Source organism: Amblyomma americanum, chromosome 6 (assembly GCF_052857255.1).
Source record: "Amblyomma americanum isolate KBUSLIRL-KWMA chromosome 6, ASM5285725v1, whole genome shotgun sequence".
Classification (NCBI taxonomy): Eukaryota; Metazoa; Arthropoda; class Arachnida; order Ixodida; family Ixodidae; genus Amblyomma; species Amblyomma americanum.
In genome coordinates, this window is record NC_135502.1 from 11,983,436 (window position 1) to 12,011,130 (window position 27,695).

The following is a 27,695-nucleotide window of genomic DNA, read 5'->3' on the forward strand; positions in this document are numbered from 1 at the left end:
TATCACCACCACAGGTCCATCAACAGTGTAGACTCTAAACGACGCCCAACAGGTCTGCCAACATGTCCATCATTCCTTCCGTCGTCACCACCATCATTCCATCATGGCGACCACTGTTGCTTTGAGGACATCGTCTTTTCTGCTATATCCACTAAAAGTTTTAGCATAGATCGCCATGGGAATTTTGATAGGATAGTGCACTCTGTAAGGGTACAACAGCCTCCTTTTTCTTCGGCACCGTTTGGCCACCCTCTTTAGGCAATCCGTGAAAAAGTAATTTTAACGCGACATGAATCAGTGAGTGACTGAGCAAACTTTTCATTCTCCTGTCTATATTTAGTGGTCGGTGGCAATTCTCGGAGGCACTTATTATGAATAACGTATCTTGCGTCTTGTATTAGAGAAACAGTGAAGCGTTTTCGTATTATCATTAATCAATGCATGATAGTAGATGTTAGCGCCCCCATAAGGGACCAGTTACCTCGCTTCACGTGCTTTGAAAGTGGTGCTTTATTCAATCGCCAACTCAGGCGTCTCGACGCTTCCCCGTTTAAAAGTAGGCACGTCTGATAACACATGTGGCCGAGGCACGGAACCAGGAATTTTTTTTCAGGAGGGACACGTTAAAAGCCCAACACGAAAGTTTGTGTAGAGGGAAGGGGGCGGTGGGCTTGAATTCAGGAGAGAGGGAGCACTCGATCCTCACCACCCTCACTTTTTACTTTCTCCTTTGGATACGTGCCTTCCCAGTTAGGCAAACTTATTTCTATCCAATATAAAAAAAATTCTTGCTTCAAGCGCTTGGCGCAAGATGTCTCTCCTTTCTTCTGACTTTTGAAAAAAAAAGCAGGAATGACACTATGATACATCACAGGTCGTGTCCCGCTCAAGGGCTTTTACTCGTGGCGTTACTACGGATGTGTTTTATTCATAATTCCTTCTTGCAGGGCGTCACCAAAGCCATTGACGAGTGGTGCGAGAAGTATGGAGACGTCTTCGGGTGAGTATCCTGACAACTATTGGAAGGGTGCCCTGCTAGTTATCTAACCTGATATCGATATTCTCGGCTTGCGGCGGAAATTTTGAATTTAGGCTTACGTCAAATTGTTGATACATTCGGTACTTTAGACAAATGCGTAATAAAAAGTAAGAGAAAAATTTTCCACAAATTTTAAAGTGCGATGTTATAAACTTTCGACGTGCTTGTACCTTTCGTCAACTGAAGTCTACCACTACCCAGAAGGGAATACGCAGGAAATAGCACTTGCCCATATCTCGTCTCCCGTCCGGTCTTCGTCTGAGCACTGCTTTCTTCTCAAGCAATTATACTTGTTGGTTTGTTTTATTTGGATGAGTGCGTAGACTTTTGTGTGGCATTCTATTCTTGCTATCTCTAGCACAATTGCACTCCCGTTCATGGTACTTCAGCACAATCAACATCATCGTTACCTACGTTGAGCCCACTGCAGGGCAAAGACAACTCCCACTGATCCCCAATAAACTCAGAGTTGCACCAGGCACAACCAGCCAGTCATAGTTGATTGCCCACTTTTATGTGCACGTCTGGCGTTCTGCAGTTTCCCTTCTCTTGGCATGGCTACCAGCTGTCTGTCCTCAACACAACATGCCCCGCCGAGGCTTTTCTCCCACTATTGACTTTCGTCTATACAACAATATATGTCGTGCCCTGGTGCTTAACTCGCTTTCAATAGCGAGCTAAAACATTTCCCCGCTGTGCAGGAAGACTCCATACAGCCAGGGACAGTCCGTAGTTTGAGTCTCAACCGCGATGCAAGATATATATAAGCGAGGACACAGTGGGCCTGCGCCGTGGGCACAGAAAGTCCCCGAGTCCTCTTGGGGACACGAGATGAGCCTGCGCTCAGCGGCCCGTTTTCGCGCTTTTATTCAAACATGTTACGCATGAAAGAACCGGCACATTGATGAGAAAACAATACCTCGCATGGCGTTATTTTACTGTTTCGCTTGTTCCTTCGATCATTGGCTCGTTCTTTCATCGCCGCTCCTTGCGTTCGTCACTGCACGCAGTCTGGTGTCCGCAATCCAAAAAAAAAAAGGGGGGGGGGGGGGGGCGGGGGGCTTGCCGCACGTGTGTGGGGCGGGTGCGCTGTACGGTGGCCGGCTGGCCAAACGCCAAGAAACGAGCGCTGGGCATCAACATCTAGTGTCAATGGCAACGAGATAGTTCATGTGTGTTTTTGTTGCTGCCATTGAAGCTGCACCACTCGGACGATAGAAGAGACTGCGATCACAGGCCTGGCCAGGAGGAGCATGAGTGGTACTTCATCTGGACACTGGCGTCCAGTGCATTTTGCGTGGTGTGCCCCCACCTATATATCCCGCAACGTGGGCTCAGTGCTGATGTGTCTGACGCTGACTCACGTCCTGTCTGTAGCAGCAGAGATCAAAGCGGCCGCTCCTGCGTCTGTTGCCCCGCTCTGCGTTCGGCGGGCAGACAGCAAGGCACATTAACACCTGAAGCCCGGATGTGCAACTGCGCCCTTGACCGCCGAAACTTTGCGCAAAAGACGCTCAGCTCTCACGTCGCATACGTATATGCCACTGAATAGTGAAGCGGCATATGCCCCGGGAATGTGGCCCTCCTGCCACATGACGTGGACAGATTCTCATGACGTCGTGGTTAATTCCCTCCGCCCTGCTAGTGTGACATCGCACCGGTTGGCAGATGAAAGGGTGTTAACCATGGCCTATTTGGATTAACTACTCGGCATCATGAAAATCGGTCGGCGCCATTGGCTGGGACGCCTCGTTTGAGGGGCATCTGCCGCTTCTTTCTTGAGTTGTATCGCACTATAGTTAAGCTTCCTCTTCTTTCTTTCACGCAGCAGGATTTTCTGTTGGATTGAATGAATTAAAAAAAAACATTTGCTGAGCCAAGCGAAGCCCTCTCTCAAGCCTGCTCCTGTGATGGGTTTTGTATCAAGCTGAGGGTTTCATCAGCATTGGTGTCCTTCACTTCACGCGCAACTTGGAGGGAAAAAATAAACAGGCAGCACTTCACAAAATTTTTTATTTCACCAATTTTATCGCTTATTACCCCAGAGCATGAGCATCCCTCACTTTTCCGCCCGTTTTTTTCGCAGGTTTTACAATGGAGACGTCCCGACGCTTGTTGTCAAAGATCTAGACTTTCTGTCCTACGTACTTGTGAAAGACTTCGGAAACTTTATGAATAGAGGGGTGAGTGTAACATTTCCTCTTCCGGGTTTTGATACATCAATATCATAGCGTGCGTTGTGCACATGCCGCATGTGGTCCACGAGGCTAACATTTTCGAATGGCGCTTTGACGACGGAAATGATGCATTACTAAGTGCATTAAAACATTAGTTAGCAATCGAAGTGACAGGCTGCAGAAATAATATTTTCAGGACAGCTTTCAATTAAGGGCAATGCATGCCCAGAATGGGCTTTCTGGCTTAGCATGTATAGATTCATTTCTTTGTTCTTTATGGGGGGAGGGGGGGGGGGGCTTATAGCGTCGACAATTTACTTGTTGAACTTGATCATGAGTAATTGGTGTACTATATTACGAAGTACTTAATTGGTTGAACTTTTTAAACTGGTCACAAATAACCAGGAGTCTGTTTTGATGTTGCGTTAAGTGTTCCCAGAGAACAAGCAAAAAGAACGCAACGCAACAGTCGCACAGCGAAAAATATGCCACAGAAATTTTGCGAAATTAACATTTTTTATATATAATCTGAACCACACCTTCGGAAATTCTTATATTTTTTTTTATTTAGAAGGTAATCCTGTTGCGAAATCTTTGATATTTTTTTTGCAAATCGATTTTTGTCTAAAAAAGACTGCCGTCACGCTCACGACTCTGTCCATCAACACGTGGGTTGCCACAGTTGATGCCTTCAGCATAGTCAGAGAAAAGGCCCCCAACAAAAAGGCACACTAACCTAATCCAACGTGGTTTGCAGCGTATGTACCTGTGTCTATATATCCCACTAAGTTTATTTTGCCGCATCTATCACAGCAATGTATATGCGCAAACGACTTCCTTCAGTCTAAACGGAATTCCCGTCACATTCGTAGTATATCTCCACTAAAAACTGCCGCATTCACCCACTCACTAGCCAGCCCGAACGAGAGACATGCGAGTGGGCGCTCCTGAGAATGTGCCCTTCCTTCAGCCACGTGTTTCTTCTGGGAATGGGAGCCTCGTAAAGTGTGCGGTGTATATACCGTGAAAGGCAGAAGGTCCCGCACTTCCTGAGCGAACATTAACACTGAAATAAAGGCTCCGTCACGATATCTGACACCAGAGGGCCAAGGCAATGACTCTGTCCCCTTCTCTGCGGGGTCGCCAGGCATCTTACCAGGCTTTCGAAAGCTGAACGGTAAAATAACTCCGGCTTCCCGTGCATGATGCGTGTCGCGCTGGACGCCTGCGCAGACCACGATGCGCACGGACGAACAGCACCCCCTGCTGGGCCAGGGCCTCCTGCACGCCCGCGACCTGCAGTGGAAGCGGACCAGGAGCGTCACCTCGTACGCCTTCACCGCCACCAAGTTCAAACAGGTGCGTGCTACGGGCGTTGTCGCGCTAGGCTGCGCCGTGTGCGCACCGGCGACGCCCATGATCGACATCTAAAGGTTGTTGATTGCGGGCAGTCAGCGTCCCGAAGAGACTCAGACTACGAAGGACGCTGTATTGGAGGAATCAGGATTAATTTCGACCACCTGGGGCTCTTTAACGTGTCCTGACGCCGCACAGCGCACGGGTGTTTTAAGGCGAGAACGTTAGTACCCCCCCCCCCCTCCCCGCCTAACGGAAAAATTAGTCCGGCGTCGGCGTTGGCGACCGTTTGAAGCCTCACACTCGGAGCGGTGGACCTGGATGGGCCACCTAGATCATGTGACCTTGTGACGTCATCACAACCTGCCCACCAGATTGTGAGCAAACGTTCCACCGTGGCAGGTGGTATAGTTAAATTAGGGATTGGTCGCGAGAGGTCGCTCGGAAACAGCAACATGGGCCTCACAAGCTCCACCGGTGGCAGCACCTGCCATCGCAGGGCAGTGGCACATCGCTTACCCGCTGCACCACTGCGCCAGGAGCGGTATGAGGACTCCCAGCCATCTGTTAATTTAAGCCGGGGATTACCAATTTCGCATATATGGGAATTAACGCATTAACGCTACCTCGTTATAACCTTTAAGGCGGAAGTTAAGCGTCCCCTCCAGTTTTTGTATGTACGTTGCCTCCACCTAAATACGGCAGCCGCGGTCAGGATACAAACCCAGCACCTCGGATTCAGCAGCTGATCGCCAAACCGACCGGGAAAGAGTAACAGCAATGGGAAGCCCACTACTTGACGCGGCGCTACAGCTCCATGATGTATTGGCGATTTTCGCCACCTTTGAAGAGTGCCTCTCAGTTTATCCGATACGACGGCGCTAGCTACGGAACACTGCCCCTGGGCGCAGTCTGCATAGAAATGCGCTTGTAAAATTTCTCGCTAAACCAGCTCTTGTTCGTCGACAGTGACTATATCGTGTGAGTCAGTCTTTCGTTGCCCGACGGTATAAAAGGGCCAAACGGGAGTACTTATTAAAGGAAGGAAGCGCTGTCTGGCGCGTGAAAACGGCTGGCGTGAATGCGGAGTGGTGGACGGTGCGCACGCACTTTTAAATCCAGGTAATTTAAAACTGATAACATCGACGTTGGAGACTTGGACAAAGGTTGAATGAATAAGCTAGAAGCGCGAAGTTTTTTGCACTGAGCACTACAGGTAAGCAAGACTCCGCGACTGTCATGCTGATGGCGCACAAAAAAAAATGCTAGAAACGTTCTGACTGTCCCATGGTTTTTTCTCCTAAAGCTTCCCCTACCCCCCCCCCCCTCCCCCCATTTTGCGTTTTTTCGTGCTCATAAATATAATTTCCGTGGTCATAAATTTTAAATACAATGTACGAGTTTAAACATGAATACAGATTTTAATCTTATGTGCAGGTTGTAACTGAGAACTGTATGGGAGTGCCTTCCCCGCGCTTTATTTTCTCACGGCTACCGTGGCTGGCAGTCTCTTATTCGTAAGCAGTGGACAATTCGGTTCTTACCATCCGCCCGTCCGAGTGCGTATTTCCAGTCAAAGCGAATACACGGGGCAGCGGCGGAGTGCACAAAGAATAAAACGAAATGGAGTTCGAGGGAACCATTATATCACCCCCCCCCCCCCCCCGCATCCTTACTTCCCGCGGATAACAAATCACTATACACGCACGCTGTAATAAGGACTGCCATTGACACACATACAAGCACAAAACTCGCGTTTCCGTTAGTCGTGTTCTCTGACACGGTTGTTGACAAATCGCACCTTGTATTTACATAGGTCAACACAAATAATCCCTTTTAGAAATAGAGGCTTGGTCCCTGATAAGAACTGGGCTGTCATATAGAACTTCAAACGCTCCACTACAAAGAGTGCAAATTTCCCATCCCTATGCTTACTGCTCTCTCTGTCCGACCTCTTCAATCTCACCAGAGTGCAAACATCCACGTAACAGGGCTCCTAAGATATGTTTTTGCACCAAAACTTAAATAACAACGTCTGAGTGTGCTGACAAACTACTCACGAAAAGGAGCAAACATCGTGGTTCTGTGCGCCGATCCTTCTCAGACGATAGCTAGCGGCGCCGCCGCAGCACGACGTAGATTTCATGAAAATCACAAAAATAGATTTTAAGCCGGTAGAAATGACCAAGCGAAAGTTACCTGATTGGAGGCTGAGATCAAGACAAGAGTGAAATTTCATGAGTCATGGCTAGGTGGCGTGCGCCACCGCCCGTTTTCAAGGGTACAGCCTTATGCATCCATCGCCAATAGACATCTCGAAGCAACCTAATCCGTCTTGCATACTAGCAGCACCTGATGGCAGGAAAGACATTTCCAGTGCAGTTGTTACACCATCTACGATGTGAAGTTTTGCTACTCCCGCTAAATACGGTTGTGCGTTCATTTCGAATATTCCTTATAACAGGAACCCGCCGCGGTGGCTCACCGGCTAGGGTGCTGGACTACTGATCCGGAGTTCCCGGGTTCGAACCCGACCGCGGCGGCTGCGTTTTTATGGAGGCAATACGCTAAGGCGCCCGTGTGCCGTGCGATGTCAGTGCACGTTAAAGATCCCCAGGTGGTCGAAATTATTCCGTAGCCGTCCACTACGGCACCTCTTTCTTCCTTTCTTCTTTCACTCCCTCCTTTATCCCTTCCCTTACGGCGCGGTTCAAGTGTCCAACGATATATGAGACAGATACTGAGGCATTTCATTTCCCCAAAAACCAATTATTATTATTATGATAACAGAACACGAAGACGAACTGGCGCCGCTCGCCTTCGGTATTCATGACGTGGACACAGTGCTTCCCTGGAAATCAAATATACACTTTGTCGTGCAGATCCGCGCTGCGCAGTTAGTTGCATGCCGGCGGGGAAATAAACCACTTCAGATTGAGGCCACCGTTATCTGGTGTTCAGCCGCCGCGGACCATGGGCAATGTACGCGAGCATGCAGACAATAGGTCTGCACGTGCTGGAAAGGCAGACTACTTCTCCCACTTTCACCCGGCCTACCTATCAACGTTATCTCTCCTCCGGAGGTCTGACGGGAACAAAAACCTCTCTTAAGGCTATGCTAGTCTTATCAGGAAACCACAACGGCATAGTGGCTGGCAGCTGAGAATAGTAACCTGTCAGCAATTAGGAATGCAAACGTGGGCTACATGTTTGCCTCAAGCTAATTGGATATCTTCAGGCGTTAACCATGTCATCTCACTACCCTACTTCGGGACTTCCTTCATAACTAAATTCCCATTCTCAATGTCCCTTTCGTACATGGTGCAGCTTAACCAAAGCTGACATTGAAGCTTGAAGTACCCCTATCCGGCCCATTCCCAACCGGGCAGTATTTAAGGAGCCTATAAAATTCTACAAAATTATAGAAGATTTCACGCCTTCTAGCATCAAAACGTGCGGCACAGAAATATTTTCAAGAAATAATATTGTTTTAGTAAAGTACTTCAATGACACTGTATCACTGCCTCATGGAGATATGTCCGTGCGTCATTCCACTCAACCTTAAATGTTATCAATGGCAAGTAACGCTTCGTAAGTCGTGGCAAAATGAAAATCGAAGCAAAAACGACAGCTGTTGCTACTTAAGTGTGACGAGTCATGTACTTACAAAATTCATTCCAGTGAAGCAACGCATCAAAAAGAACAGTTAATAAGTAGGACTATGTCTGGGTGTCTGTACAATACTAGTGAAGTAAGGGAAAAGGGATTAAATTTAAAATTGAACGCAGTATTCACGGATGACTTAAATGCTGTTTGTTATCTGGTCCGGGTGCATGCGCGCGAGTTTGTGAGGTTTTCACAACCCGACTGCTTTAAGGTCCTGAAATTAGAATTCATTAAATTCACTTATTATTTTGGACATCCTTAAAGGCTCGTACTGCGCCAACATATTAACAGGGCACAGGGCTGTGCTTCGTTGTAAATGCCTAGTTTCTGATAAAAACACAACGAATGCATACTTACTTCGCAAGAAGAAATGAATGGATTCACTACCACCAAGAAAGGAGCAAGATACACCATGGAGAAAACACGACGTAGCTATAGTTCGAAAACGGCGCGGCAATGTCGCGTGGAACCTCCGCCTCAACAAAAAAAAAATGCTACGCGCGTTTGGCGCGCGCATTTCCTCTGGTTCCCAACTCGATGGACACATCCTACGTGTACCGGCGGAGCGCCTACGCGCACAGGCGTACACTGGATCCTGTCTGTGCATGCGCAAAGCTCGACGCGCGCGCAGGCGCGAGCAGGGGCAGATATCTGTCCATGTCAGATATCCGGGGTCCGGTTTACAACAATAGGAGGACGCGGGGCTCTCGGGGACTCTTTTCTTCATGGCTTGAAGCTCTTTCAGGTTCCTGGAACTTTTCTTCGCGGTTTAAGTTGTCCTTTCAGCGCCTCCCCAAATCCCCTTTCTTCACGCTCGAAATTCGTTCGGTCGGCCCGAGAGGGGAACGCGCCAGCACAGGGAGCATGGAGGTTGATGCCTTTTTTCGACGCCCGTCGCGGCGCGGCGCTGGGCGCGGAGGCGCTCCGCCGTACGCCTAGGATGTGTGCATCGAGTTGGAGCCGCGGTGGATGGCGCTCGGCTGCTGACCCGGAAGACGCGGGTTCGACCCCGGCCGCGGCGCTGGCATTTCAGACGAAATGCTAGAGGCCCTCGTACTGTTCGATGCCACTGCACGTTAAAGAACCCCAGCTGGTCGAAATTATCCGGAGGCCCCCAATACGACGTTCCTCGTAGACTGAGTCGCTTTGGGACGGTAAACCCTACAAACCAACCAAACCAGCTTATCTGGCTGCTAAAGCCCCAACTCGATGGACACATCCTACGCGTACCAGCGGAGCGCCTACGCGCACGGGCGTACGCTGGATCCTGTCTGCGCATGCGCAAAGCGCGACGCGCGCGCAGGCGCGAGCAGGGGCAGATATCTGTCCATGTCAGATATCCGCGCCTGAGCGCGCGCGCTTGCGCGCGCGTCGGAAGCGGGGTCCGGTTTACAACAATAGGAGGACGGCGGGGGCTCTCGGGGACTCTTTTCTTTATGGCTTGAACCTATCCCAGGTTCCTGGAACGTTTCTTCGCGGTTTAAGTTGTCCTTTCAGCGCCCCCCAAATCGCCTTACTTCACGCTTGAAATTCCTTCGGTCGGCTCGAGAGGGAGAACGCCCCAGCACAGGGAGCATGGAGGTGTATGACTTTTTTCGACGCTTGGCACGGCGCGGCGCTGGGCGCGTAGGCGCTCCGCCGTACGCCTAGGATGTGTGCATCGAGTTGGGGCTTTAGAGATTTAAAACCAGAAACCAGGCATCAGAGGCAAATGGAGGGCCACTATTTGTTCTGCCACAGTAAAATATATACAGGCTGTTTCCGCGAAGCTATGCCACAAGGTCATGTAAGGAGGCCGCGTCCTTGTCATGTGCTCGTTTTCACGGCACTCGGACAGTAGCAGCGAGCGGGAAAATAACACGTGGAACGTCTGCCGCCCAATGAAGTGTGCTTGTGGAAACGTCTGCGTTTCCGCTTCGGCAGGCCGGTTTGGTTATGGTCTCCTAGAGAGCCAGAATTTCAATCGCTGCAGCGCAAACCAATGATCGCAAAACAAAACTGATTGGTCTCTCTTACCAACGGCGAGATACAAATATGTGATATCAATGAGGCACTGAAATGTAATAGTCAACTATTATTAGATTACAGCTAACGAGCTTGCTACTGAAAACGTATTTACTGTTTTCTAACCGCCACCGCTAACGAAGTCGTTTGTAGAAGTTGTTTAAAATATATATATATATATATATATATATATATATATATATATATATATATATATATATATATATATATATATATATATATATATATATATATATATATATATATATATATATTGATAATAGCGGCAGTCTCTGATGAAACATTGGTGGGGGGCGGGGCAGCTGTTCCCTCACCTGGACGCGGCATGCGACCGCTTCCTGGACCTTGTGGCCGAGAAAGGCGCCCACGGCGAGAAGGAGGTGGCCGCGTACGAGCTGTTCAAGCCTCTGGCCATGGAGTACATCTGCCACGGGAGCTTCGGCATCGCCAACCTCTTCCAGGAAGAGACCATGCACCCGTTGTTCCGCATGGCCACCAGGGTGCTGCCAGGCACCATGACCGGCCCCATGCACATGATCGCCCGTGAGTACCGTAGCCCCGATCATTCATGTAGCATATCCATGGCATTGTGAGGCTCACCCTGCGTGGTTGTTTACAATAAGTCTCGTATTTAACGTCCGTCATCTCCAACTACAAATTACGTGAAATGGTACATGTTTGTGTGACCTGTGCGTGCAGAGGGACGACAGTGATAGCGTATTGACTTGAAGATTATACGTGAAAACTGGCATGCCCAGTCACGGAGGCGATATTCCTATTTGCATTAGAACATCAGCACTAGATCAGCCTATGAGATCATTGTCAATAAACTGGAGTTTCGAAAAATACTGGAAGGTGTGTGCCCAAGCGATTAACTCGCGAAATGCACACGACACTCAGGCTATTTGGGCGCTGCGTGAAAGGCTGACCACATGGTCGAAAGGCTTGTTTTCCTGTACCTCATGAACTTTGTCTCACTGTCTGCAGACTCTTACGTGAGAGGCACGTGCGGCCGGCTCCAGCCAATCCGGAGCCTAATCCCCAAGGCTGTTCTAGGGGCCGCCGCTATGGCTCATTGGTTATGGCGCTCGGCTGCTGACCCGAAAGACGCGGGCTCGATCCCGGCCGCGGCGGTCAAATTTCGATGGAGGTGAAATTCTAGAAACCCGTGTACACTGTGCGATGTCAGTGCACGTTAAAGAACCCCAGGTGGTCGAAATTTCCGGAGCCCTTCCCTACGACTTCCCTCATAGCCTGAGTCGCTTTGGTACGTTAAACCCAATAAACCATATTGAATAGTTAACTTGTTAACTTGTTCAATAATTAAGGAGCCGAACTTGATAGTTAAAAAGTTAACTATTCAATATTAGTTAACCAGCCTGCTAGTTAGCACGTCTTAGCTGTATTCAACGTTTGGCTGTATTCTGATGTACTACGCCGCTGACAATGCCGCGCCAAAAAGTGCTCTTCTAACTCAAAAATCCTCTGTTTAAAAATTGTATAAAGTGTTAGGTGAAACTCCCTGTATATGTCCATATTTGTACCCGAAATTCCGGTATACAACCCGAGAATTATACATATTTTAAAGTTAACATTTGGTCTTTGGTGACTTTCTATAGGCGCAGACTAAACGGTACTTACTTTTCCCTATCGCCCAATATAGCGTGAAATTCCCAACGCGATTCCATGCACCGGTTGCGACAAGTACAGCAGATACGGACAATTTAGAAAAAAAATTTTTTTTTTCAGCCAAAATTGAGCTCTGTGGTTTAAAAACAGAGTACGGAGTATATAGCAGAAATTACGGAACTTGCTAATGCGCAAGTTATCTTTCTGGGTCTGTGTGCACTCGAGGGGGCGATTTCGTGTCCTGCTCACCGGTCATAACGGGCGCGTCCTTCTCGCAGAGAGCACGACCACATTGAACAGAGTGGTGGCTCCGTTCCTGTGGCTGAACAGCAAGATTGGCAGCTTCACCTACGACCGTTTTTCGAAGCTCGCCTACAAGGCCATAGACCTCAGGCGCAAAGACCCGCTTCCAGTAAGCAGCGCTCCTTTCTTGTCGCGCGCAGTAGATTCTTCCAGGCCCTTCAGACTTGTAAGCTGACAGTGAAAGTCGTCGGAAGGGTATTTGAAAGAAACAAATTATAAGTTACAATTCAACTCTGGCCTTCCAATTCTGTTGTGGCTGATATAGCAATATCTCATACTTCCAAGCTCCACTATTCACATAAAAATCAGGCGTTTGTAAATATGAGACACCAGCTTCAGACATCTATCGGCGTTACGCATGACAGTATAGGGGTGCCTCCAGTGACAGAGTTGCCTATTCTCAATATTTACCTACTTTTGGGACATGCCCGCTTAATTTAAAGGCGCATTCTCCTGGGATGCCTTTCCGCTACACTCTTGCCCCAAATACGCACACCTCTTTAGCCACATATTTTTTTATATTGTATATTTTATGCCTTCTAATCAAGAAGTACTGAGCAGCAGTAGACAAGGTCATTCAGATTGTGTTTACCACTCGCGGCGGCTCAGGCGTTCGAACAGAGCTGCTCCCCGGCCAATTCTTCTCTGTCCATAGCTCAGTTACTTTAGAAGAAAAAGAAAATGTAGTATAATGAACATGATATACAAGGCTGATTTATTTGCCCTCTGAACAAACAAGTTTCTCTTCACTGCGTCTTCATAACTTCTTAACAGCCCCATTAGTCCTCTTTAGTCCGATGTTTTAAGGAAATTCCCAAAGGTGGAGTACATTTGTAATAGAGGAGTAATTATTCGGACGACGTGGAAGGCTGGACAAATTGGTTCAACATTATCAGAACAGCGCCAAAACGCGGACGTGATAAGAGGTACACAGGTAGGACGCTGACTTACAACTGATTATATTGAGCCTTAGCCACTGCAAATTCAGCACGCGCTTTGACATACGCTGAATAGACGCGCGCATGGTCACTGAGCAGACGTGTTTTCCGATTTGACACGGGGGGATGTAAAATCGCCTGGCGAGAGTGTTTTTCACCAGGGGTATTTGTCACCAAAGAGGAGATGAATTTGCGACGTGGCCGCCGAGCTGGCTCAATGGTTATGGTGATTGTCTGCTGACCCGAAAGACGCGGGTTCGATCCCGGCTGCGGCGGTCGCATTTCGGTGGAGGTCAACTGCTAGAGACCCATGTACTGTGCAGTGACAGTGCACTTTAAATAACCCCAGGTAGGTGAAATTACTCAGAGCCCTCCATTACGACGCCCCTCATAGTCGGAGTAAATTTGAGACTGTAAACCCGATAAAACCAACCCAAAATGAATGACACGGGTATAGGTTACGTGTTCGTGCGCTCTCTTTAAAAAAAAATGTATTGCTCGTCGTAAGTACCATCAGCCATTAGTTCACGCTTAGGCTTGCCACAGCAGCAGCGAAGTTGTGGTATACGGCATGGGAACAGCAGCATTCTTAATAACACGGTCATTTTCTTTCAGAACGGAAGAAAAGACATCTTGCAGATATTGTTGGATGCCGAAACCGAAGACGAAGCAGCTAGAAGTGAAGTGACCGATGGTATGCTCACCGTTTACATTGAGCGCGCTGCCACGTTACTCTGTACAGTGGAGAGAATAATGAGTGGATTAGCCTCGGTATTGGTGTAAATTTATGTACGAGGAAACCAAAAGTCACATAAACGCTGTAAATAGAGGGCGCAGCCTTGCTGCACCTCTGTGCAAGCATGCAAGCCTCGAGTAATATATGGAGGCCCCTTCATCCTTCCACAATTGATGAAATTGCTCAGCACGCTTCAGGAGTGCCCTGAGGCTATGAGTTTATCATACTGAAATATCGTTGCGTTATGGTCGTTGTGGTGTTTATGTAAAGGTGGGATTAGCCTTAATGTGTACTCTCGGCAACTGCTCCGCCTCAGTCACTGATTTGAAAGAATGAGTATCTACCACTGACCCATAAGGACAGCTCCATTTAAAGACTTCTAGAGTGTTTTTGTCTAATATATCTGACAATCTGTTAGGGTTTTTCTTCTTGAGAGTGCCACACGCACGCACGCACGCACGCACGCACACGCGCGCGCACGCACACACACACACACACACACACACACACACACACACACACACACACACACACACACACACACACACACACACACACACACACACACACACACACACACACACACACAAAACGCAAAAAAAGACTAATCATTACGGATGCCGCTCGCGCGAAATTGTTCCAGGTGTCTTCAAGGTCGAGAAAAAGATGACACCAGCGGAGATTTCTGTCAACACCGGGATGCTTCTAATTGCCGGGTAAGATAGAATTCCCCAGAGGAACACGTGTTTTTGGTGAGCGCTTTTGCAGTTCCTCTATACCAATACATATTCAGGTATGCATGTAAGGAAAAAAAACAAGGCATTTAATTCTTAATCGCAGTGAAAAGTGAGGGTCACTATGCTTTCATGTATACGAACTGTAACCCTTGGTCGCTGCGGGAGGGGTAGTTTGCTGCCCATTTTCTTAGCAGGAAGAAAGCATGCAGCTGCGCGTGGACACACATGTGCTTGTGTCTTTATTTTGTTGTTTCTCGTTTCAGCTTCGGAACTACCTCAGTGGCGCTCAGTTTCGTGTGCCACATGCTCGCGAAACACCCCGACATCCAGGAAAAAGTGAGAGAGGAAGTGAAGCAAGTGAGAGAAAAATACGTGAGTACTTACGCTTTTTATCATATCCTCTTCGATGTTAGAACCGCCATAAAATAATAATTTTTTTCAGTTCGCAGCTGCAGTTGGTGCAGTTTTGAACTTGAGGCCTATAAAACGCCGGACATGATGTATAAAAGGCCAAGACATGATCTGCTAAGAAACGCAAGATTAATTGACAATTGGCCTAATTTCGATTTTAGCATTGAAAAGTTTGAGGTGTAGTATAATAAATACTTAGTGCCTAAAAATGCGCGATTAACGGCTGCGTAGCAAAATTAAGCTACAAATATTATGGTTCACTCCCAAACAACTTTGGCAAGGTTTAGACAGCACAAGGAGTTGCATTTCGTTATTTCAGAAGCTGCAAAATATCTGGCACGCCTTGCAGGAGCGAAGCAGCAGGTCATTTGCGGGCGACGAGAAATTGCAGCCAGATTAACCGCGCAGCTCACACGTTCAAAAATATACATATAATTTCGTGATTGGCTTCTGGCCGTGAGAATATACGTTCATTTCCGCCGAACATGCATGCTGCAGCAATGGAGAGCCACCAAAGTGGTCCTGTAATTATACCGCCTTTTCCGTACTTCGGAAGGAACAGCGCACCCAAAGGCCCTAGTCATTCATGAACTCGTTGTGAAAACAGTGACGTGTCCAACATAATCTGACAAAAATTTTGAGTATTTAAAAATTGTAAGATATTGTTATGTCAATATTTAAGGCAATGGTCCGTTCGTTTTATATTTGTAGCAAAATCTTTCACAGTGTTTCCATCGATGGCATCGAGCAGTTAAGACTGCCATAGAAAACCAACGGGGAACGCTTTTTACGATAGAAAGAATGTTAACACCAAAAAACTGCGAGACTGGTGTCGAGTGGTCTGCGGATGCATTGATTGCTGTACTGAACTCTTACATTATATAAAAAAATTGCGTTCTTAAACTTTCCCGCTCAGAAATGCTTTTGTCCAGAATTGCTGGCTGCACGCCTACTAACGGTTATGCGCAGCAATTCTCTGCGACGAGAGAAGCCCGGCTGTTGCGTCATCTTCCTTTTTTTTTCTGGAAACGGCGTGAACTGCGTGTCGATTACGATGCCTACACCGAAAAGGATGGTTGCCACCGTCCTGAAGCTAATAGAGAGTTATAGCATAGCGCGATCAGCGATCCGCTACCGTGAAGCGCTTCCGCGAGGCGCCACTGCGCGTGCGCAGAACACCCTAAAGGAGTGTGACATTCCGTGTATGCTACGAGGATCCACGTTCGACGGCGCGGCGTAGACGGAGACCCGTGACAGCGGCATCATCAATTACCCAGCCATGCTCTTTGAGTGACGACCAGAAAAACCGGACCCGCCGCCGCCCCGGGGAAACAGGCTTTATCCTCCCCAATTTCCGGGCCACTGGGACAACATTCTTTCCCTTCCCCCCCCCCCCCCTTTGTCGTGGGCTATCGCCGGGAAGGCACCCACAGCTTCCCAGAAGGGCCGTGACGGACACCTGTCATGGCGGACAGGCAAGACTCGCCAAGAATGTGGAAAGACAGGCGCTAGTGAATTAGCTCCGAAGAGAGAGCCTGTGTATACTCTCACTTGAGAGAGAGTGGTGGCGTTTTTGTTGTTTATTTAGTTTGTATTGTTAACAGACTCTGGGTTCGAGGCTAAGCCCCACCCAAGGGGTGGTCCCCATCTCGCATGTTATTTTGGATTGGAGAATTGATGCTTTGGGCGGGCCACTGAAAATGACCGCCCTTAGTCCTTTGTTAATCAAGTGCTTAAAAGCGCATGTAAACGGATGCAGTCCAGTCTGAGCTGGGGCTCCATGCTTAGCATGTAATGTGATGCTACTTAGGCACTAACCTGCCCGGTCGATGAGAGTAGTGCAAAGTTTGTTCTTTTGTAAATTCAGTTCTGCTTTTTCCAGTTTAACTCTCTGTATATGTATGTTGTAAAATTATGCTCTGCTGTCATCATCTACAAGCTCGCCTCCTGTTCATCTTCCAAGCCGAACGACACTAGAGGAAGGGTTTGTGAACCATCCTCGAAGAAACGGACGACTATTGAAATTCTACTGCATACACGCTCAGGACGACATCGTTCGCCAAGAGGACCTTCAGCGCCGAAGCCCGACGGCGTGCAGCTTCTGCCAGCAACCGCTCGAGCCCAACTCCGGAGCCACTCCATCGCCCCCATGAAGTCGTCGGCACGTAAGCTCGGACGCCCCAGCCTCTGATGTATAACCTTAATGATGTGTAATTACTGAATATACCTGTTTGTTTAAACTGAGCCATACGGTGTCTCTTTGCCTCTCCGTCCCGTGTGGACCTGCGCATTATGGGGGTCATTACACTGGTGTCAGAAGTGGGGTCTCAAAAGCAAATGTCCTCTGAATGCTGTGACATTCATGACTTCAAAATTGTAATCAAAAGGGAATCACGGGACTGATTGTGGGACTTTTACCCCCATTTGAGAGGCTTGAGGCACTGGAGGGCTTGAAAAAAAAAATGACTGTATCTGAGGGAGCTCCCACTCCACAGCCGTCGCTCGGAGCAAGCATGCTGGCATTAGGAAGCGTCATTCCGACGTTTACGGGAGATAAGACAGGGGTTCCAATCTGCGATTTCTTTTCCATGCTAGAAGAGATTGGGAAAATGGGGGGATGGTCCGATGCTCAAATGCTGGGAATGGCGAGGTGTAAGATGGCAGGAGCTGCTCATGAGTTTGCCTGGCGAGACGAAAAAGTAAAATCCACAAAATCATTTGCGGAATTTAAGAAGCTCGCGTTTGAGCATTTCGACACTGAACCACGTCACGTACGGGTACAGAGGTTCCGTGACGCCGGACAGATGGTAGGGGAGGACGTGCGAACATTTGCGTCGCGGCTTCAGCGCCTAGCACGCGATACGTTAAGCAGGGAGGAGGAAGGAGACCAGCTAAGGAAGAAATACGCGGAGGATCTACTTAAAGAGGAAATGACCGCTTTGTTCGTGGCTGGTCTGCAAGACCCCGTGCGCCGGTTCGTGCTCTCGCGCAAGCCGAGCAATTTCGACCAAGCCGTGGAGGCCGCATTGGATGAGGAACAAAATGAGGCGTTAACGACAGCCGCAGCGAGAGTACGCGTCATAGAGAGAGCGGTGCTCAACCCTGAGGTTGCTCTCCTGACAGAGCGGTTAGATCGCTTAGAACAGCTGCTATCTCAGCAGGTAGAATGCCAGGTTGAAGCGCGCGCTCAACAGCGCCCATTCGCTGGAAACCGGAGACCGCCACAAAGCTACAGGCGCGGTATGCGAGATTTTGAAGAAATCATATGCTTCGCTTGCCAGGGTCGCGGACACATCGCCAGGTTCTGCCAAAACGTGCGCCGTGGGGAGCCACAAAGAGAAGCAGGCGAGACACGCCCTAAGCAAGCCTACAGCGGGGCTCCAGATACCGAGACAAAAAACTAGTTAGTCCTCCCCAGCCTGAGGAGCGTGGGGAGGGAGCAGTGGATGATGAGGTGGTGGTAGTTTGTGTGGCCGACGAGGCATGCCCTGTTGTGCGTTGCAAGTTAAATGGTTGTTGCATGGAATTGTTGATAGATACGGGGTCAAAGGTGACATTGCTTAAGGAGAGCAGTTTTAACACGCTTCGAAGGAAGGGGGACCGCGAGGTGTTGGAAGCGTCTGGTGGTATGGCAACCAAATTTGTAGGCATAACGGGGGATCCTCTTGGCATAAGTGGACTCTACCGGTTACACTTCTCTCTCGGCGGAATTGCATTGGAGCACCCCTGCTACGTATGCCCGGACACGGTGTCTCTGCCAAACGGAGTGTCAGGTATATTAGGGCAGGATTTTTTGAGAAAAGGGAAGGTAGTAGTCTCATTCTCTGAGGAAGAGGTTAATGCGGGCGGCTCAAAAGTTCCGTTTTTGAACAGGAGAGGGGCTGAGATTCGCATTACCGATATTGACACCCGTCAAACAGTGGGATCATTGGAGAAGGTATATTCGCGGGTTGCCGTCCGGCTGGTCGAGGAGGCGGTCGTCCTTCCTTGGTCGGAGCACATTTTGTACGCGTTTGTGCCTTCAGATGTAGAGAGCGGCGCCGTGGGAGTGCTTGAGCCGGTCGACTCTCTCAGCAATGGCCTGAAGGCAGCCGCGTGCCTCGTGACAGTTAATGACGCCCACAGAGTGCCCCTACGGGTGGTTAACTGTAGCCAGCAGCCACTGAGCCTTCCCAAGAACAAAACATTGGCTTTCTTCACCTCTGCGATAGAGCAACGTGAGCCCACCGATTCGGTACTCGCAACTGTAGAGCATGCTAGTCCTTCGGCTGCTCCAAAGGTGTCGTTCGATCTTTCTCACGTAAAATCCAGGGAGAGGGAGGCTCTGGCTGGTTTGCTGAACGACTACTCGGAGGTATTCGCCGCGTCCAACCTGGATTTGGGCTGCTGTGGCGTTATAAAGCACAGGATAGAAACCGGCACTTCATCGCCCGTTTACCAGCGTGCGTACAGGATTCCTTACTCCCAACGTGAGGAGATGGAGCGGCAGGTGCAGGACCTGATTGATCGCGGCATTGTCGAACACTCAAAGTCACCCTGGGGAGCACCAGCACTATTGGTGGAAAAGCCAGATGGCTCGTATCGATTGGTAGTGGACTACCGCAAACTAAATGCCGTAACTCGCATCGATCCATACCCCATCCCCAATATACAGGAGACGCTTTCTCAGCTGGGCTCTGCCAGGTACTTCACGGTAGTGGACATGGCGGCGGGATTCTGGCAGATAGCAATGGATCCGGCAGATGCCGAGAAAACGGCATTCAACACGCCCTCAGGGCACTATGAATGGAAAAGAATGCCGATGGGTCTGGCCAACAGCCCTGCTGTCTGGCAGAGAACCGCTGATGTTATCCTGGCAGGTCTTCTGGGGAGGCTGTGCTTCGTGTATATGGATGACATTATCATATACAGTGACAGTTTTGATAACCATTTGCGCGATATTGAGCAGGTTTTGGTGCGACTAAGAGCAGCGGGTCTCAAGCTGAAGCCCTCTAAGTGCCAATTCCTCAAAAACGAGGTGAAATACCTCGGGCACGTTGTTTCAGCTGACGGCGTGCGACCGGACCCTGAGAAACTAAGGTGTGTCTCGGATTTTCCATCCCCGACTAGCGTCCGCCAGGTCCGGCAGTTTCTCGGCCTGATCGGTTACTACCGAAGGCACATAGAGGAGTTCGCCAAGCTCGCTAAGCCGCTCACCGCCTTAACAGCCAAAAATGTCGCCTTTCGCTGGGACGAAAACGCGGAGAATGCTTTTGGGGCCCTGAAAAGGAAGCTAATGAGTGCACCGCTGTTGCGCCACCCGGATTTTAATTTGCCCTTCGTTATGGCCACAGATGCGTCAAAGTTCGCAGTGGGTGCCGTGCTATCTCAGGTTATTGAGGGCAAAGAACATCCCGTTGCTTTTGCTAGCCGACAGCTGAGCCCCACAGAGCAAAAGTACGGAGCTACGGAAAGGGAGTGCCTCGCCGTTGTCTGGGCAGTAAAGCACTTCAGATGCTACCTTTACGGCCGCAAATTCAAGCTAGTCACAGACTGCCATCCTCTGAAATGGGTGATGAGTGTCAGGGACCCTAGCTCGCGACTCGCTAGATGGAATCTACACCTGCAGGAATACTGCTTTGAAGTTGAGCACAAGTCAGGAAAGACACATCTGAATGCTGATGCACTCAGCCGCACAGCTGCCGTGGCAGCTATATATGAGTTTGTCCCCGTAGTCGACCCCGCCGAATTACGCACAGAGCAGTGCAAAGATCCTGACCTGAAGCGAATAATCGAAAGCTTAGAGGGCGCACCTTCTCACCCCGAACAGCTAGGTTATTTCATTGGCAAAGACGGCACCCTGTGTCGGCGCACGAGGCCAACCAGGAAAGGGAGACCAGAGAAAACCGCTTGGGAGAGAGTCGTCATACCTCGGTCGTGGACAGAAAGGGTTCTTCGCGCGTTTCACGATGCGCCATGCGCCGGTCATTTTGGCGTAGCGAAGACACGCAGGCGTGTGGAGCGTTTGTACTTTTGGAGTGGCATGCGACGGGATGTTAGAGACTACTGTGCGAAGTGTCATTCCTGTCTCGAAAGAAAAACACCCAAGGGACGAAGACCAGCTCCAATTCAGCCGTTCCCTGAGGTTTCGGCTCCCTTCGAGCGGACAGGTATGGACATAATGGGCCCATTGCCCACGACCACTTCCGGAAACAAGTACATTTTAGTATTTGTCGACCACCTTTCAAAATACGCGGAAGCGGTAGCACTCCCAGATCAGAAGGCAGACACGGTTGCAAGAGCATTTGTCGAACAGATCGTGCTCCGACATGGACCCCCGAGGCAACTCTTGACAGATCGGGGAACGAACTTCGTGTCGCAGCTAATGAGGAGAGTTTGCGAGCTGCTTAAGATCGCTAAGAAGCAGACAACACCGTACCATCCGGCTTGCAACGGCGCGGTGGAGCGACTGAACCAAACCGTGGCCGGGTTCCTGTCGCATTTTGTTTCGCGCGACCAGCGGGACTGGGATTTGTGGCTCCCGTATGCAATGTTTGCCTACAATTTGTGGGGTTGAATTGGGGAGATAAGTACTTTCTCCCCACTCAATCGCGGCTGACACGGTTCAAAGCCGCCCGGACCCCACCCCGTGATCGCGTACGCTACCGAGCGCTCGCCGACCACGGCGGGCCTTGCTCTGGGGGAACAAAGGAACGACACATTGGCTGACACAAACAGGCATTTATTGCTACAGAAACAATAACGCCAGCTAGCAACAAGGTACGCTAATGAATCAAGGACGTCCGACTCACCAGCAAGGTTCCGAGCGAATGTTCGCCCGCGCTAGGGCAAGGGATATAAACTCCGCAGGCCGGACGGGACGAGTACGGGAGCCTGTCTCACCGTCGCTTCTTCGCCCCGTCGGCGAAGAGCGGAGCACCGAGCGACGCGTCCGATCGCGGCGCTTATCCCAGCCCAAGAGACCCCATCTCCCGCGGGCAGGCTTCAGCAGTCTCCCGCGCAGCGACGCTGGCGCCCTCTCTTGCCAGTTAATGTAACTGGCAAGGGAACGCGCTCATCCTCGGGGTACGACTGCTGCTGCACGGTGCCTCGCGGGAAAGCAAACTCAGGGGGCTGCAGGGCAGGTCCCCACATCCCCCCAACCTTAAATAGACCCACGCGCCTGAAAGTACATGCTATGGAGGAGTCTCCTGGTCTTCATATCTTTGAGGCACGTCTTGCAGCGGAGGTCACGCCGACAGCGTCCACGCAGACTTCCGCGGTATTCCGAAGGCGGCGTGAAGGTCTCCGCTGGGACGACTCGTATGGCCCGCGGACTACCGTGTCCGCAGGCCCGCGAATCGAAGGCCGGTGGGAAAACTGCAGGCCAGGATCCTGCAGTAGTCGCCAGGGCAGCAGCAGCCGGAGGTGACTGCTGACTGGTCTCGCCACAGCTGCCCCGGATGGATGCGGCGAACAGGATACAGGCCGCTCCGTCGCAGCAGGTGGCAGCGAGACGATGTGCACCGGTCAGCAAGCCTGGGTGGCTCCACCGGATCTGCAAAATTGTCGAAACGCTCTCGGCGTGCCTTTAACGTAGGTCACGGGAGGGGAAACGGCATCCGCAAGGGCCTCGTGGCACAATGCCTAACTCGCTAGCAAAACGTGTCGGCGGCTGTGCAAACGCAAAGTTCGAGTGAACAAAGCCCTTTCTTGAGTTGAACGAGACTGCTCAGTTCGTGCGAGGTTACAAAAAAAAAACGGACGGGCAGCAAAGTGCGCCCCCTCTCAACGTCACGGTCCGGTGGTCATCTCTTTTAACGTGGTGCAGGCAGCTCCGAAAAGCCTCAGGCCTAACGACCACTCCGACAACGACCGTGACCACACCAAAGACCCGAAACGGGTTTTGTGCGCGCAGCCGCGAGGAGACATCAGCCTTGTGGGGTGGTCCTACCCCGCTCACTGCACAAAGCAGCTTCTGAGCGGTCGGCGCCCACCGTATCGGACGGTGTCGGAGCGCCCGGTGCCGAGCTGCAATACCAGCGAGCTCGTAGCGGCACCCGTGGCCCCAGGCCACCCGGCTCCCGGAGCCGCGACTCCCAGAGTCGAAAAAGGGATAGTAGAGAAAATATGTACAGAAACTCGGACCACCCACGCGGCTTCCGTACTCACTCGCTTCGGGCTCGGCGACTCCGCGGGCGCTAGGCCTCGAACTCCCTCGATGCGGACCAAGTCGTTCTCACGAAGAAACTCCAGGGGAAAAAAATGTGCTGAGCATGTCGAAAAGTTCAAACATGCTGCAGCGCAATACACCTCGCGCTCAAGAAAGCATGCCGCAGGTCCTAGCGATCAAAATTCACTCTAGGCCTAGCACTTGTCAAGTCCGGACAAAGAGCGTTCCTCGAACCGAACCGACAGTCGTCCAATGTTCCAAGAGCAGGCCCCACGTTGGGCTGCCAGATGTGGGGTTGATTGGGGAGATAAATACGTTCTCCCCACTCAATCGCGGCTGACACGGTTCAAAGCCGCCCGGACCCCACCCCGTGATCGCGTACGCTACCGAGCGCACGCCGACCACGGCGGGCCTTGCTCTGGGGGAACAAAGGAACGACACATTGGCTGACACAAACAGGCATTTATTGCTACAGAAACAATAACGCCAGCTAGCAACAAGGTACGCTAATGAATCAAGGACGTCCGACTCACCAGCAAGGTTCCGAGCGAATGTTCGCCCGCGCTAGGGCAAGGGATATAAACTCCGCAGGCCGGACGGGACGAGTACGGGAGCCTGTCTCACCGTCGCTTCTTCGCCCCGTCGGCGAAGAGCGGAGCACCGAGCGACGCGTCCGATCGCGGCGCTTATCCCAGCCCAAGAGACCCCATCTCCCGCGGGCAGGCTTCAGCAGTCTCCCGCGCAGCGACGCTGGCGCCCTCTCTTGCCAGTTAATGTAACTGGCAAGGGAACGCGCTCATCCTCGGGGTACGACTGCTGCTGCACGGTGCCTCGCGGGAAAGCAAACTCAGGGGGCTGCAGGGCAGGTCCCCACAAATTCCGCAGCACACGAGAGCACGGGCGAATCGCCATTCTTTCTTCTCTACGGCCGAGACCCGGACCAGCCTAGTGAAGTGCCAGAGGGCCCCCGTCGTGTCCCATACGCTTCACTGGACGACTATAAGGTTGAGCTAGAATCGCGCTTGCAAGTGGCGAGGGACATCGCAAAGGAGTCCTTAAAGAAAGCGGCGAAGCGCAGGAAGGAGGTGCACGATCGCAGTGCTAGAGACGCGCCGTTTGATGTGGGGGACAGCGTGTACATTGAAAACTGCCAAAGGCAGATTGGGCTAGCTCGTAAGTTCCAGACGAAGTGGAGAGGACCGTGCGAGGTTGTCGAGAAGCTTTCTCCGGTAAACTTCAGAGTCCGAGACGTGAACCGGCGTTTGATAAGGATACACGCAAATCGCCTCAAGTCGGCACCGGTTCAGTATTCACGAAATGAGGAAAGGGAAAGCGCGGATTTTGATGGGGACAGAAGTGAAGCGGAGCGCGCAGATAGTTCGCAAGAAACGCCCTCTCCTGCATTTGTTCGGCAGGCGCCCGAGGTGACGGCCGGAATGCCACCGGATTTACTTCATGCATTGCTAGAAGAAGAAGCGCGTGAGGTTGCCGCGCAGATAACGCCAGGAGAGGCTCCTGCCACGAGCCCTCGCGAGTCCCAAAGCAGACAAAGGGGCACAGACTTACTTAGTATGACTCATGAAGGCCGATATCCGCTGCGAAATCGGAAAGCTAAGTCGGACTAATGGCGTAAACAGACGGAGTTGTGAACTGGTTAGAATTGTGTAATGCCGCAGCTCATAACATTGCTATGTGCTTATGTGTTAAGTTATCGGAGTTGGTAGTTAAACCTTTCTGTCATTAAGTAACACCTTCACAGGAGAGCATGCGGAGCGCATGCAGAACCTGCCCTACTTCCTTTCGTTATCTATATTTTTGTCTGTGCCGTGATCGTGCTAGAAGTGGGAGCTCCTTTGTAACTGTGGTAAATTTATTTCGTCCAGTTTGGACTAGAAAGGAGAGGCTTGGGTGCTGAGTTTCATGTTTATCTGTAAAAGAAGATCAGTGCTGCCCCTGGAGACGCCAGTATTGACAGCGGAGGCATATGGTGTTGTGCAGTGGTGTTGAGTGCAGCGAAAAGTGTTTTGTCGGACGCACTGTGCGAGGCGAATCAGAAAGACAAGGGCAGCTGCGTGGACTCAAATGTTCGGAGAACATTCTTCTGGAGGGTGAGCGAGTGTGACATTCCGTGTATGCTACGAGGATCCACGTTCGACGGCGCGGCGTAGACGGAGACCCGTGACAGCGGCATCATCAATTACCCAGCCATGCTCTTTGAGTGACGACCAGAAAAACCGGACCCGCCGCCGCCCCGGGGAAACAGGCTTTATCCTCCCCAATTTCCGGGCCACTGGGACAACATTCTTTCCCCCCCCCCCCCCCCTTTGTCGTGGGCTATCGCCGGGAAGGCACCCACAGCTTCCCAGAAGGGCCGTGACGGACACCTGTCATGGCGGACAGGCAAGACTCGCCAAGAATGTGGAAAGACAGGCGCTAGTGAATTAGCTCCGAAGAGAGAGCCTGTGTATACTCTCACTTGAGAGAGAGTGGTGGCGTTTTTGTTGTTTATTTAGTTTGTATTGTTAACAGACTCTGGGTTCGAGGCTAAGCCCCACCCAAGGGGTGGTCCCCATCTCGCATGTTATTTTGGATTGGAGAATTGATGCTTTGGGCGGGCCACTGAAAATGACCGCCCTTAGTCCTTTGTTAATCAAGTGCTTAAAAGCGCATGTAAACGGATGCAGTCCAGTCTGAGCTGGGGCTCCATGCTTAGCATGTAATGTGATGCTACTTAGGCACTAACCTGCCCGGTCGATGAGAGTAGTGCAAAGTTTGTTCTTTTGTAAATTCAGTTCTGCTTTTTCCAGTTTAACTCTCTGTATATGTATGTTGTAAAATTATGCTCTGCTGTCATCATCTACAAGCTCGCCTCCTGTTCATCTTCCAAGCCGAACGACACTAGAGGAAGGGTTTGTGAACCATCCTCGAAGAAACGGACGACTATTGAAATTCTACTGCATACACGCTCAGGACGACATCGTTCGCCAAGAGGACCTTCAGCGCCGAAGCCCGACGGCGTGCAGCTTCTGCCAGCAACCGCTCGAGCCCAACTCCGGAGCCACTCCATCGCCCCCATGAAGTCGTCGGCACGTAAGCTCGGACGCCCCAGCCTCTGATGTATAACCTTAATGATGTGTAATTACTGAATATACCTGTTTGTTTAAACTGAGCCATACGGTGTCTCTTTGCCTCTCCGTCCCGTGTGGACCTGCGCATTATGGGGGTCATTACAGGAGGCAGATGGCGCCACGTCCCCATCAGCTGCGTGCGCGCCTGCCGCGTCGGGACCAATCAGCGCGAACGCAGCGGTGCCCCGAGGAGGCGTATAACGGCAGCGGATCGCGCTATGCTATAACTCTCTAATAACGCTGTAGCGTATAGCCTGTGGGATCTGTGCACACAATTCAATGTCGACTTAGGCGTGTTACCTGTGAAATCGGCTGGCGATGGCGACACCTGCATTTCATTTCTGGGTCTTTCATTTTCGGTGAGGGTGGTCTCCTTGTTATTAGAACGCGGAACCCGAATGATGTTTAGGCCGTATCTATTTGTCCTCACTGTCCCTTTAAAATCAGCGGTGGTGAAGGCCGACTTGCGAGAAAAATCAAATGTTTATCCATTGCGCAAATGGGATGCATCGCGGGCAGCACGGCCCTTGCGTGGGTGTTGCAGCAAAATGTGTCGAAGCTCCAGGTGCTTTCGCCGCACTAACCATGCATTCACCAGTATGGCTACCGCATGCATATTCCCTGTCAGCTCAGGAACTTTGCTACATGGACATATATCGTTGGCACGAAAAGACCCCTCGTTGTAGTCGATGCCTTTTGCCACATGATACCCTAACTGTGGACGTGTTGGTGCCCGTTTAGGGGCACGGCACCAAGAACAAGCTGGCGTCATGACAGGTTGTTTCTAGTTCATTTATATCCAGCGATTTTGACACGAACACAGCTGCAACATGGCTGGCTTCTGCGTTTCCTGCTCCATTGCAGAGCTACCAGCCTTATTTTTTTTTTTCTAGATGGCGCCGAACATGCTCGTGCTTTCTCGAAACTGTCGTACGTAGCATCGCACACGACATACTCGTAGGGTAAGGCAGGGCGGGTGTGGCTTCTATACCACCGCTGCAGGGCACTCTTGATTACACGGCGGTGACGCAAGGCCTCAAGTACCTGTCCTGCGTGGTGGATGAAACGCTGCGAGTCTTCCCCGTGGTCGTTGCGTGCGTACACCTGTCAGCCTCACTTATAGGGCGTGGTGCAAAAACATTGGGCAGCGAGCGATAAACACGCTCTGCGCCGCAGGTTCACGACGCGATCAGCACGTGAGGACTTCGAATACAAGGGCGTGCAGTACCGGGCCGGCCTGAGCATCATGTCCCCAACCATGGTGGTGCAGAAGGACCCCAAGGCCTGGTCTGAGCCCCAACGTTTTGACCCTGACAGGTGAAAGTGTGCTGCTCACCTCCTTTCTTTTTTTTTAGAGAAGAACCTTAAAATCAAGCCTGCCATATTTACAGATTGTCA

General features: G+C 50.7%; 1 protein-coding gene across 1 annotated transcript in view; it reads left to right on the forward strand.

Annotated features, from left to right (window-relative positions):
• LOC144136313 (cytochrome P450 3A5-like) overlaps positions 1 to 27,695 on the forward strand; it is a 50,564-nt gene that overhangs the window by 16,094 nt on the left and 6,775 nt on the right. Inside the window, exons 3-12 of the mRNA XM_077668558.1 lie at positions 948 to 1,000; positions 3,126 to 3,222; positions 4,450 to 4,575; positions 10,566 to 10,806; positions 12,171 to 12,304; positions 13,749 to 13,827; positions 14,513 to 14,585; positions 14,870 to 14,978; positions 27,300 to 27,391; positions 27,474 to 27,614. Coding sequence (XP_077524684.1) covers positions 948 to 1,000; positions 3,126 to 3,222; positions 4,450 to 4,575; positions 10,566 to 10,806; positions 12,171 to 12,304; positions 13,749 to 13,827; positions 14,513 to 14,585; positions 14,870 to 14,978; positions 27,300 to 27,391; positions 27,474 to 27,614 — 1,145 coding nt within the window. The remainder of the gene's footprint in view (positions 1 to 947; positions 1,001 to 3,125; positions 3,223 to 4,449; positions 4,576 to 10,565; positions 10,807 to 12,170; positions 12,305 to 13,748; positions 13,828 to 14,512; positions 14,586 to 14,869; positions 14,979 to 27,299; positions 27,392 to 27,473; positions 27,615 to 27,695) is intronic.